At 38.0% G+C, this 12,942-nt stretch overlaps 1 protein-coding gene across 3 annotated transcripts in view; it reads left to right on the top strand.

Moving 5' to 3' along the window:
- RHOT1 (ras homolog family member T1) overlaps positions 1 to 12,942 on the top strand; it is a 59,507-nt gene that overhangs the window by 34,708 nt on the left and 11,857 nt on the right. For 2 of the 3 annotated variants that reach the window (XM_010594216.3, XM_010594217.3), the window contains exons 13-18: positions 41 to 186; positions 2,634 to 2,734; positions 5,303 to 5,433; positions 6,086 to 6,169; positions 8,926 to 9,045; positions 10,040 to 10,242. In XM_010594216.3, coding sequence (XP_010592518.2) covers positions 41 to 186; positions 2,634 to 2,734; positions 5,303 to 5,433; positions 6,086 to 6,169; positions 8,926 to 9,045; positions 10,040 to 10,242 — 785 coding nt within the window. Of the gene's footprint in view, positions 1 to 40; positions 187 to 2,633; positions 2,735 to 5,302; positions 5,434 to 6,085; positions 6,170 to 8,925; positions 9,046 to 10,039; positions 10,243 to 11,316; positions 11,413 to 12,942 lie in introns of all 3 variants that reach the window. The other variant, XM_023553463.2, reaches the window with a different exon arrangement.

Genomic DNA, 12,942 nt, shown 5'->3' with positions numbered 1-12,942 from the left:
GATATCTAAACATTATGTATCCTTTCTTATGTATCTTCAGGATAGAGACTGTGCTTTGTCACCTGATGAGCTTAAAGATTTATTTAAAGTTTTCCCTTACATACCTTGGGGACCAGATGTGAACAACACAGTTTGTACAAATGAAAAAGGATGGATAACCTACCAGGGATTCCTTTCCCAGTGGACGTGAGTATAGAGCGAACCTGTTTCCTCTAGAGTTACAGCTAGTTTAAAATTATGGTGCTTTACATTCATAATTGTGTAAGCTTATCAGATCTGATGAATTGCTTCAATTGTAACTTCCGGTTAGTGGGACTTATAATGCTGTTGATACCTCTCAGATGAACTACCAAAACCAAAAAAGCCAAATCCGTTGTCGTCAGGTCAATTCCGACTCATAGTGACCCTATAGGACAGAGTAGAGCTGCCCCATGGGAATTCCAGGGAGCGCCTGGTGGATTCAAACTGCTGACCTTTCGGTTAGCAGCCGAACTCTCCACCACTGTGCCACCAGGGAGTCCAGATGAACTGCAGGTGTTCTATAAATTGTCAGGAAGGGATGTGTTCACTTTTGAATATTGTACAAGGAAACAGTAATAAGCCTCACCTCGAAACCAAAGTAAATATTAGTACTTTTTTGTTTCATTAGCGGATAAGAAATGTCCTTGCTACTGCCCAATTTTTACACTTTGAGAATACGGGGAGACGCATGTTTTCCTTGACAATGAGCACTTATTGTGAGGGTTTTGTTGTTGGTGGTGGTTCGTTCTTGATGAACTCTTTGTAAGAGTTAGAATTTGTCTACAGTCTACAGTTACAGCATGTTAGGCATTGTGCCCTTGGATGTTAAAGGAATCCTCTGGTCTTAACGTGATGATATAATTACTTCAGCCTTGGTGAGACTAACTTTTTCAACGCTAGGACCTTTTTTTTTTTTTTTTGGTCCAAATACATAAGATAGGCTACTGGTATCAGGTGTCTTTTGTTATTTTTATGCCTTTGGCAAACTTTTTCATATTTGTTGAATGAATCGGTAAGCCCTCAACTAGCCAGTATTTGTAGGACACTGTATTTTATTCGGGAAACAGACAATATAAAACATTCCTACTCTAAATTTTACAGAGGCTTACCAGTCATCTATGTGGCATTGTTCTTTTTGGATAGGTGGAATAGATATAGAAATCCCCTCTCCATCTTGCATTCTTCTCTGACTCAAGAATGGCAGTGTATGCTAAGCGAAGTAAGTCAATCACAAAAGGACAAATATTGTACGAGACCACTATTATACAAACCTAAGAAAAGGTTTAACCAAAAAAAAAACCAAACCCAGTGCTGTCGAGTCGATTCCGACTCAAAGTGACCCTACAGGACAGAGTAGAACTTCCCCATAGAGTTTCCAAGGAGTGCCTGGTGGATTCGAACTGCTGACCCTTTGGTTAGCATCTGTAGCACTTAACCACTACTCCACCAGGGTTTCCAAGAAAAGGTTTACACATCAAAAAAAAAAAAAACAAACAATCTTTGATGGTTATGAGGGAGGGGGTGGGGGAGTGGGGAGGTGAAGTCACTAATGAGATAGTAGACAAGTGTTAACTTTGGTGAAGAGAAAGACAACACACAATATAGGGGAAATCAGCACAGTTTGACCAAGGCAAAATCGTAGAAGCTTCCTAGACACATCCAGACACCTTGAGGGGCTGAGGGCTGGGGACCATAGTCTTAGGGGACATCTAGGTCAATTGACATAACATAGTTTGTAAAGAAAATGTTCTATATCCTACCTTGGTGAGTAGCATCTGGGGTCTTAAAAGCTTGTGGGGGGCCACCTAAGATACATCTATTGGTCCCAGCATATTTAGGAGCAAAGAAGAATGAAGAAAACCAAAGACACAAGGAAAATATTAGTCCAAAGAACCACTGGACCATATGAACCAGAGCCTTCACCAACCTGAGCCCAGAAGAACTAGATGGTGCTTAGCTACGACCACCTGCCGCTCTGACAGGAATCAAAATAGAAGGTCCCAGGCAGAGTGGAAGAAGAGTGCAAAACAAAATTCAGATTTTCAAAGAAAAAAGACAAGACTTAATGGTCTGACGGTGACTAGAGGAACCCCTGAGAATATGGTCCCTGGACACCCTGCTAACTAAGAACCAAAGCCACTCCTAAAGTCCACCTTTCAACTGGAGATTAGGCCTGTAAAACAAACAGTAACACACGTGAGGAACGTGCTTCTTAGTTCAGTCAAATATGTAAGACCAAAAGGGCAACTCCTGTCTAGAAACAAAGATGAGAAGGCAGGAAGGGAGAGGAAAACTGGAGGAATGGACACTGGGAGCCAGGGTGGAAAGGGGAAGAGTGCTGACACATCGTGGGGATTGCAACCAGTGTCACAAAACAATTTGTATTTAAATTTGTTGAATGAAAAACTAATTAGTGCTGTAAACCTTCACCCAAAATACAATTAAGAAACAAAAAAAGGCGGTGTAGGAAAAGCCATGGCTAGAGGCGTGGGAAGTTAAAGCAGTCAGTAGCTATCTGGTGGTAATATCATTTGCGCTGTTGAATTTTTCTGTTTTCCCCTCTAAATGTTCACTTAAGAACTTTTAACGTTTCAAAATCTCTTCTTTCCTAGGCTCACGACCTATTTAGACGTACAGCGGTGCCTGGAGTATTTGGGCTATCTAGGATATTCAATATTGACTGAACAAGAGTCTCAAGCTTCCGCCATTACAAGTAAGTATCTGAATACTCTTCAGCTCCTGATTAGAAAAATCTTTTTAAGATTCTAGTTTCATAAGTTTCAAAGAATGAAAATAAACTCATCTTCAATATCTTCCATGTATACATTCGTTTCCCCTGTTGATTTGGTCATTTCTTTTGAGTTGAGATGGCTTGATTTTATTTATCAAAAAAGAGACAGAATAGAGGTTTTGCTTCTAGTCTACTCCCTGGGAGTACTCCACTGACGAAGATGAAAGAGAGCTTTGGGCGTTAAAGTATTTACTAGTCTGTCTTGTATTTTAATTTTCTTTAAACGTTAAAAACAAGTCATGTTGAATGGATAAACAAAATGTGATATATATATATGTACACACACACAATGGAATATTATTCAACCATAAAGAGAAATGAAGTCCTGATACATGCTGCAACATGATGAACCTTTAAAACAAGCTGAGCAGAGTCAGTCAGTCACAAAAAGACAAATACTGTATGTTCCCACTTATATGAAATGTCTATAATAGGCAAATATATAGAGACTAAAGTGTATTAGTGGTTCCCAGGGGTGGGAGGGAGGGGGAAAGGAGGAGGCCTTGTTTAGGAACATTGAATATTTGTTAATGGCCATGGAAAATTTGGCAGCGGGTACAGTGAGGGTTGCACAGCATGATTAGTCAATGTCACTAAACTGTACCTGCAGAAAAGGTTGAATTGACAATTGTTGTCTTAAATGTATTTTTACAACAATAAATTAAATTAAAAAAATTGTGTTAACAAATGATCCCATCTTAAACTAATTGCATGTCTCTCAGCCTTGCAACCTTTTTCCACATTAATAAAATTTCACAGATCTTGTAATGTAAACTAGGCATTCTTGCCACAGCAGTGCACTCCACTTAGAGAAAAACCATAGGTATGGAAGTAACAAATTGGGTGTCCATTATTTCAAGAGTTTCTTATGTTCCAGTTGGTGGGAAAGCTGCCAGATCTCAGAGGAAGCCCTAGCACAAGTAGACAGCCTTTCTTAAACTGACAGAGCAAGTACCCTTTAAAATTCTTAACCAAATTGACAGTTATGTAATTGAACACCTAAGATAAAAAACTAATTGCTAGCCAGCCGTGAAGTTCTTTTAATCAACAACATATTATGGGTATCTTTTTGTGTCAGTAAGTATACTTTTCTATTTTTTAATGTTATATAGTGTTCTGTAACTTAACTGTTCCACAATTATGGTGCATTTTTATCATTTTCAGTTTTTTGTTTCTATAAATAGTGCCTCTGATGAGCTTTGTTGTAGTTGAATCTTTGGGTCTAGCTTAAGGGAAGTCTGTTTACTTCAGGTAGAGAGATGCCCCATTGCCCTGGTGATACACCATTTGTATTCTGGCCAGCTGCATTCAGAGATTTACATTCAAAAGGCCATTTAACCCTGGAGCACATATCCCTTTCCCATTTATAGATCCAGCTCCAAGTGAGTATAGATTCAATATGGCATTTTTTAATATGTAATTTTTTATGGTATTTATCACAGGGTAGATGTTGGCTACACTCACTGTAATTTTCATTGATTGTTAGGCTGTCATTTTCCTTATGAAAATGTACTACTTATGATGAAATAAATACCATTTTGGTTACTAGAAATTAACTTTACAGCTTACTTTCAGAAGTGTATCTTTTCTACGATAGAGAGTCCTGGACAGAGCAGAAGAAAAATGTAGAACAAAATTCAAATTCACAAAAAAAAGACCAGACTTACTGGTCTAACAGAGGCCAGAAGAACCCCTGAAACTATGGCCCCCAGACAGCCTTTTAACTCAGAACTGAAATCATTCCCGAAGTTCACCCTTCAGCCAAAGATTAGAGAGGCCTATAAAACAAACAGTAACACATGTGAGGGACATGCTTCTTAGTTCAGTCATGTAAATGAGACCAAATGGGCAACACCTGCCCAAAGGCAGCGTGGAGAAGGCAGGAAGGGACAGGGAAACTGGATGAATGGAAAATGGGAACCCAGGGTAGAAAGGGGGAGAGTGTTGACACATTGCAGGGATTGCATCCACTGTCACGAAACAATTTGTATATAAATTTTTGAATGAGAAACTTAATTTGCTCTGTAAACTTTCACCTAAAGCACAATTAAAAAAAAATTAAAGAATACTCAGGCACGATCTGTACTCTCTCCCCATCTATGGCTGAGTGGATGCCCTGAGGAGGGATCAGGTCACAAGGTGGAAGGAACCTGGGTCCCTGAATGACTGAGTGGAGGAGAGATTTCCCCACCAAGACCAATTTCACCTTTCATCCTAGCTCAAAACAAACTTTTATTGGGTCAGACCATAATAAAAGCGATTTAAAGGTTTATTTGTTATAGCAAAAAAAAAAAGAAATGTTATCTTTTCCACTAAGGGAGGCCCTTCTGTATTAAGTACTTTTTTTCACATACAGCTTGACTATTGTGGAGTATGTTTGTTTATAGCTCAAACACTTCGTACACGTGATAAACAGTAATACTTTTTTGCAGAAGGTGAAATGAGTGAGCCTAACCGAAACATACTTAGTGGATTTTTCCCCCCTTTTAGTAACGCGAGATAAGAAAATAGACCTTCAGAAAAAGCAGACTCAAAGAAATGTGTTCAGATGTAATGTCATTGGGATGAAAAACTGCGGGAAAAGTGGAGTTCTTCAGGCTCTCCTTGGAAGAAACTTAATGGTAAGAGTTCTCAGATACAGAGCTTTAACACATTTTTATAATCTTGTGTTTATGTCATTTTTTCTTAGCCATTAACCTTTTTAGGTGATTACTAGAACTCAGTGGCTGACATATATTAATAAAGTACAGTGTAAAGTGTAACAGTAATCTTGTTGAACTGCCTTTGTTTCCTTGGCGTTAGCTGTCAAATGTCATTTTTTCCTTAACTGGTGTTTAGATGGGGATTAAATAAATACGCTTGTGAAAGCACCTAACACAGCGCTTGACATGAATAAATGCATAGTAAATACTGTGAACTGAATACTGATATCAAGTTCTAACTCTGGCTGAGTCAGCAGCCTGACATATTTCCACATGAGGCTCAAAGCAGGCTAGAGTACATCCAGTGAGAACTGCCACCAGGTGGCTCTGGAATACACTTTCAGTAATAATTACGTTCTTCCTTTTCACCTGTTCCTTTCACTTTATGCAGAACAAATTCATCTTTACTAAGAAATATAAAACCGATATACCCTATGTACTGACAACTAGTACATTGTGTAGGAAAAAAATGCCCTTTTAATTTATAACACACACAAGGTGTGTGTGTTGATGAAAACTTGTTACTGTAATTTATTATGATAAATATTAAGATTTTCTGTTCTGTTTTCAGAGGCAGAAGAAAATTCGTGATGATCATAAATCCTACTATGCGATTAATACTGTTTATGTATATGGACAAGAGAAATACTTGTTGGTAAGAAATTTCCTTACTGATTATTAGGTACATTTTAAAATGACCATTTGGAAATATTACTGGCTTTAATTTAATGATGATACGTAGAAATTTTGTGTAATTTTTCACCCTGTTTATGCATTGGAATTAATTCTAATTCCCTTGATCTATGTGGTGATTACATGGCTTTATATATATATAAAAAAAATTGTCAACTTGTGCACTTAACTGCATATAAGTTATACCTCAGTAAGAATGTTTAAAAAAAAATTAACTGTCTTTTTACTCTTTTTTTCCATCTCTGTTTAAAAAAATTACTTCCCCCACTGGTGACTAGAAATTAATATGAAAAAGTTAGTGGAAGTACTTGGTAGTTTATCTATAATCTGAGTAGAGTTTTATCTGTTTGGCAGAGGACGGGTGGAATGTCTAGTTAACTCATGTGTTAGCATGAAAAATGAATGAAAGAAGGGCATGACTAAAAAGATAACATGAAATACAGTAGAAAAAGTTTATACATTCTCCTTGGATCCAATCAGATTTCTGTTTGAACTCTCGTCCCCCATTGATTAGCTGTGTGACCTCGGGCAAGTGGCTTGCTCTCTCTGAGCCTGAGTAGCTAAGTCAGCTAATACGAGAAGCTTCAGGCAAATAATAGGCACTAAACAAAATCCATTCCTTCTCTTTGTCTTTTAGAAATAGTTTAATCTGTCAGTCAGATAATCACATTGAATTTTATATGTACTTTATTTTTTATGATGAATGTTCCTTGTTAGTTTCTTACTAAACCTTGTTTGTCTCCCATTCTTCTCTCATAAGTATAGTTCTACACATTGGGTACTCACTAAATATTGACTGTTCATTTTCCTGTTTTCTTAAACTTAGCCTATTCTTTGTAAACTGATAGCTTGCATGTCTCTTAATATGTATGCTGTAATAGTATTTTATTTGGAATACATTGAGTCACTTTTTTTTTTTTTAATTTTTATTGTGTCTTAAGTGAAAGTTTATAACTCAAGTCAGTCTCTTACACAAAAACTTATATACACCCTGCTACATACTTCCAGTTGCTCTCCCCCTAATGAGACAGCCCACTCCCTCCCTCCACTCTCTCTTTTCGTGTCTATTTCGCCAGCTTCTAACCCCCTCTACCTTCTCATCTCCCCTCCAGGCAGGAGATGCCAACATAGTCTCGTGTCCACCTGATCCAAGAAGCTCACTCCTCACCAGCATCCCTCTCCAACCCATTGTCCAGTCCAATCCATGTCTGAAGAGTTGGCTTTGGGAATGGTTCCTGTCCTGAGCCAACAGAAGGTCTGGGGGCCATGACCACCAGGGTCCTTCTAGTCTCAGTCAGACCATTAAGTCTGGTCTTTTTATGAGAATTTGGGGTCTACATCCCACAGCTCTCCTACTCCCTCAGTTGTTCTCTATTGTGTTCCCTGTCAGGGCAGTCATTGGTTGTAGCCGGGCAGCATCTAGTTCTTCTGGTCTCGGGATGATGTAGCCTCTGGTTTATGTGGCCCTTTCTGTCTCTTGGGCTCGTAATTACCTTGTGTCTTTGGTTTTCTTCATTCTCCTTTGATCCAGGTGGGTTGAGACCAATTGATGCATCCTAAATGGCCACTTGCTAGTGTTTAAGACCCCAGACGCCACTCTGCAAAGTGGGATGCAGAATGTTTTCTTAATAGGTTTTATTATGGCAATTGGATTAGATGTCCCCTGAAACCATGGTCCCCAAACCTCCACCCCTGCTATGCTGGCCTTCGAAGCATTCGGTTTATTGAGGAAACTTCTTTGCTTTTGGTTTAGTCAGTTGTGCTGACCTCCCCTGTATTTTGTGTTGTTTTTTCTGTCACCTAAAGTAGTTCTTATCTCCTATCTAATTAGTGATTGCCCCTCTCCCACTCTCCCTCCCTCCCCTCTCTCATAACCATCAAAGAATATTTTCTTCTCGGTTTAAACTATTTCTCGAGTTCTTATAATAGTGGTCTTGTGCAATATTTGTCCTTTTGCAACTGACTAATTTCACTCTGCATATTGCCTTCCAGATTCCTCCATGTTATGAAATGTTTCACAGATTCATCACTGTTCTTTATCGATGCGTAGCGGAATATATTGAGTCACTTCTGACCCTACATTTTCCCTTTCTTCTTGCCAAAGATGCACTATCTTAGACAACTCAGTACTGAATTTTACTCTTGCTGGATCATTATCGTATATAGATAGAATATTAAAGTGGTTAAAAAGAAGTAAAAAAAAAAAAGTTTTTTTTTACTTTTTTTTGTAATAAGCATTGGAAAGAGTAGGCAGTGAGGTAGAACAAAATGACCTTCAGTGTAAAGAGCCATTTGCTTTCTGCTTTTTATCAGTGGGAGAAAAGTTGGTATGGAAGAAAGAAAATAGACTCGGGAGTCATATCTGAGTGTAAAATTTGGTCCGGTGAATTGCGTACACGTGTTATCTCGGGCAGTTGACTTAATCTCACTGAGTCTGTTTCCTTATCTATGGAATGTGCGTAATGCATGTAAAGGGCCTACCCAGCACACAGAAGTCACTCACTAAGCTTCTTTAGAACCATAATCACTAATTTTAAACCATAGAATCAGAAGTTGCTTGTTTATCTACACTTCCTACTTTAAAAAGTGGTCTGCAAAAGTATATTTAACTAGTATCCTTTTATCAGGAGGTCAAATTAAGCAAATAATAAAATATCATGACTTTACACATCAGTGTTATGATACTTACATTTCTCGTTGTGTTTTTCTTTTTACAAGTTGCATGATATTTCAGAATCAGAATTTCTAACCGAGGCTGAGATCATTTGTGACGTTGTGTGCCTGGTGTATGACGTCAGTAATCCCAGGTCCTTTGAATACTGTGCCAGGATCTTTAAGGTTTGTTTCTCTTATGGTCTTTGATGAAATTTAACTTTATATGTAGGTTAGTGGCATCGGAATGTGGTGTTTCCTAACCAGGGAAATGCAGCAGAGTCATTTTTGGAGCTTTTAAAACTACATACAGTCTGTACCCTACTGTAAAAGTTCTGATTTGGTTTTGAAGCGGCAGAGTCCCAGACGTCTGTATTTTAAAAAACTCCCACTAGTGATTCTGATGTATATTCCTGGTAGGGAGCCTCTGCATTAATGGGAAGCCTTCCTGTCTGTACAGAATGCACATGGGTTATGCATTGCCAGTTACACCAGCGGTAATGGCCAGAGCAAGGAGATAAACCAGTCACTTTGAGATTACTGACAGGAATCAGTAGGAGTAAAAGGCTATATGTACAGACGTATTTATTCTAGCATTGTTTCAAATAGCAAAATACTGGAATTAATCCATCTAACAATAGCAGAATGGTTTACAAAATTAAAATAACCCAGGGGAATATTAAGTAGCCATTAAAAATAGCAGTCTCAAATTATGAAGAACAGGGACGATGGCAGTATTACATTTTAAAATGATTATGTTCAGCATGACTGCAACCATATAAACATTTATAAATACATGTGCTCAAGAACTGGATGGTAGAGGTAATATAAAAAAATGCAAGTAGTCTTCCTTGTGATAGAGGAATTTAGGTGGATTTCTTTTTATTTCAAAATTTTTATTACACCTTTTTAATAAAAAATAGGTATGTTTTTTCAAATTGTATTGAACCTGAATAATCAGTATAGACCTGTCCTGTTATCATCATGAGGAAAATGGTCCTGATCGTATTTATTATATGAGACTGACCTGGGCCACTGCCAGTTTTATCTCTTGGTTCACTTTCTCTCTTTGAATCTAGTGATGCTTTGCCCATTCAGAAAGAATTTTTGGTTCACATTTAATTAAATATATTTTTTTAGCTTGTCATCAGATTTGTGTTCTTTTTTTTTTATTACACAGCAACACTTTATGGACAGCAGGATACCCTGCTTAATCGTAGCTGCAAAGTCAGACCTGCATGAAGTTAAACAAGAATATAGTATTTCACCTACTGATTTCTGCAGGAAACACAAAATGCCTCCACCACAAGCCTTCACTTGTAATACTGCTGATGCACCCAGTAAGGATATCTTTGTTAAATTGACAACAATGGCCATGTACCCGTAAGTACTTGCTCTGTCTTCTTTTTCATGTTGCATGGTTCATAATAACATTGCATGCCATTCTTAGCCATGAGGGTGGAGTCTTTATCACATAGAAGTTGTTCAGCAACAGAAAGAGACGTTATAATGAGAAGGTCCAAAGTTGAGTAAATATAAGTTTGGTTTGGGTGTCGTAATAAAATCATGTAAACAGTGCTTCTGACAATATTTGTATATTGTTGAGCGGGCTGTAATTATCTTTATAGGCTGGTACAGGAAAACACCCCTCCCCCCCAGCCAAAAAAAAAAAGGTCTTACTGCAGTAAAGTAGGGCTGGCGTCATGTTGCTTTATGCTTACAAGGCATTTATCTCCATGTGAACAAAAAATCATTTTTCTGTTTTTCTGCTGATTAATTTGACCGTGGGTATGTGAGGGATTCTAAAATCTTTTATGAATTTATGTTTAAATTATGTTTGTGTTTGCGTTTAGAATATATTTTTTTAAGTGCTATAAAAACTGTAATTGGCATTTCCACGTATAAATGTTTTACATTAAGTGTGAGGAGCCCCAGATTTCATGTACATTTATTATATATCTTTACATGCGTATGCACAAGCACATAACTGCGGTCATCTCTGTAGATTACTAACTGCCTTCAAATTGCATGTTTCTTAATAGCATTCTCCTGAAGTAGCATTCTCCTGGAGTAGTGTGTTTGTGTAAATTGTGTTTTGTAACAAGATAGTTTCTCAGGCAGTGCGTTTCTCAGGCTTTAGAGCTTATTCTATTTATGTTTATGTCAGTATCTAAATTATTTTTCTTCTTATGAAAATTGCAGTATAAAATAGTAATCAAGCTTGCTATAAATCAAGGCTGAGGTTTTTTCAGAAAGGTGTTAATTTGTACAGATTTTTAAAATCAAAGAGTTAACTTTACTGCTATTCCTTTAATACTTTTTTTTAAAATGCAGCAAACCCTTGAAATTCTATTTGTATAATAATTGGAAGTCAAGTCATTCCTACTACTATAAGATAAACAAAACCTTATTTCTGCTTTACTGTTGCTTTAAAACTCTCGTGTATGTTATCTGCAGAGAGGATCATTACAGAGACAGACTCTCCAGAGACATGAGTAACACTGATAGAATAGAGAATTTGAGAAAAATCTGGGTCTTTCTAAAAACTGCTTTGTAAGTTATTTTTTCTTTATGGCTTCTATGGGATTTTGTTGACCTTTTCTTATAGGATTGCCAAATATCCTTTCTTGGCATAATTAACGTTCACATAATTTTCCAGAAACGCACTGCTTGGTCAGGGTTACTGCCTAACTGTGTATTATGGTGTCTTTTTTACTAAGTATATGTACTATTTTCACCTTGTAGATAACTGCTCCTGTGTTCATATGTAGATCTGCAGCTTTAAAATACTTTACCGTAACTCTTGTTTGTGTGCGTGTGTGTGTATATGATAAATGTACATACGTGGACACTTGTTTATATGGTTAATCCCAAACTACTTCTCATGAAGCATCTGCCTGTTGCTAAGCATACTTTGCATCCCTCCTTTTTGGTGGGTGGAGCCTTGTGTATGTTGAAGAATCAGATTCGGTTTATAAAATAGCAGGTGGATTCCAGTATGACAGCTGGCAGTGACTTATTAGCAGTGATATACTCATCATTATAAGTCAGGTTTTAAAAAGGAATGTCTTGAACCTGTCAGAGCTTAAAAGAAAAAAAAAATTCCTGTTTTTCTTCATGTTGGGAGATAAGCATCATTGGAATGCTGCTGATCTCCATAACCATGCCCCCATGTGCTGTGGTCTCATCAGATCTCACAAACTAAGCCAAGTCAGATGGGGCCAGTCCTTTGACTGAGAAGCCTCTAAACATGTTCAGGTGTTCCAGGCAGTGATGGCATTGATTCATCAGGTGGCGCTCTGCTGAGTGGGTTCTGCGCCAGTACCTCTTCCTGGGTAGTGTGATGGCCTTGTAGGTCTGAGTGGCTCTGACCACTGCATAGGCATTGAAGACCCCCACTTCGGTTGTTCGGGCTGAGGTGAAATGGGTTGCCCCACCTGCCTGCACCAACTCGTGCACCTCCGCCCAACCAGAAAGGAGTCAGAAAGCCTCTCTCAATTTCATATCTCATTTCAATTGGATCCATTATTGATTTTTATGTCCTTACTCAGAGTTTCACACTCTTCATGCTGGGCTGCTGCGTTTTGATAGCAGATGAAATTAACCCTGTATTTCATTCGAGTGGAAATTTATGAAGCACTTTGCTTTCTTTTGAGATCCAGGGTGCTTGATGAATGAAAGACGATGTTCATATCTCCTCAGGGTTGAATATACTCGTCTTTTGACTCTTGTGTATTTGTCACCCTTCTCCTTCCTGGTTTCCAGGCATGTGTGTGTGCTGAGGGAGGAGGAGGAGGAGGGAGTACTATTTAAATGTTAGCAAACTTTGTCTTTTTGGTGGGGTGCTATGGCTGACTCAGTTTTTTTTAATTGGTTTAGATGAGGGCTCCATCTATTGCTGTGCATGTTTATTCCACCAAAAGTCTTATAATAATAATCCCTTCGCCCCTCCAAAAAAAAGCGTTAGTTGATTTTCTTTAGGGAGGGAGGAGGGAGCTATTACTGTTTATTACATTTTTGATAAGTAGGGAATCATGCACAGCTTTAGCATGACCCACAGTATCCTTTTCCCTTTTACAAAAA

This window comes from Loxodonta africana, chromosome 18 (assembly GCF_030014295.1).
Source record: "Loxodonta africana isolate mLoxAfr1 chromosome 18, mLoxAfr1.hap2, whole genome shotgun sequence".
NCBI lineage: Eukaryota > Metazoa > Chordata > Mammalia > Proboscidea > Elephantidae > Loxodonta > Loxodonta africana.
This window is presented reverse-complemented; position numbering and strand designations above follow the sequence as displayed.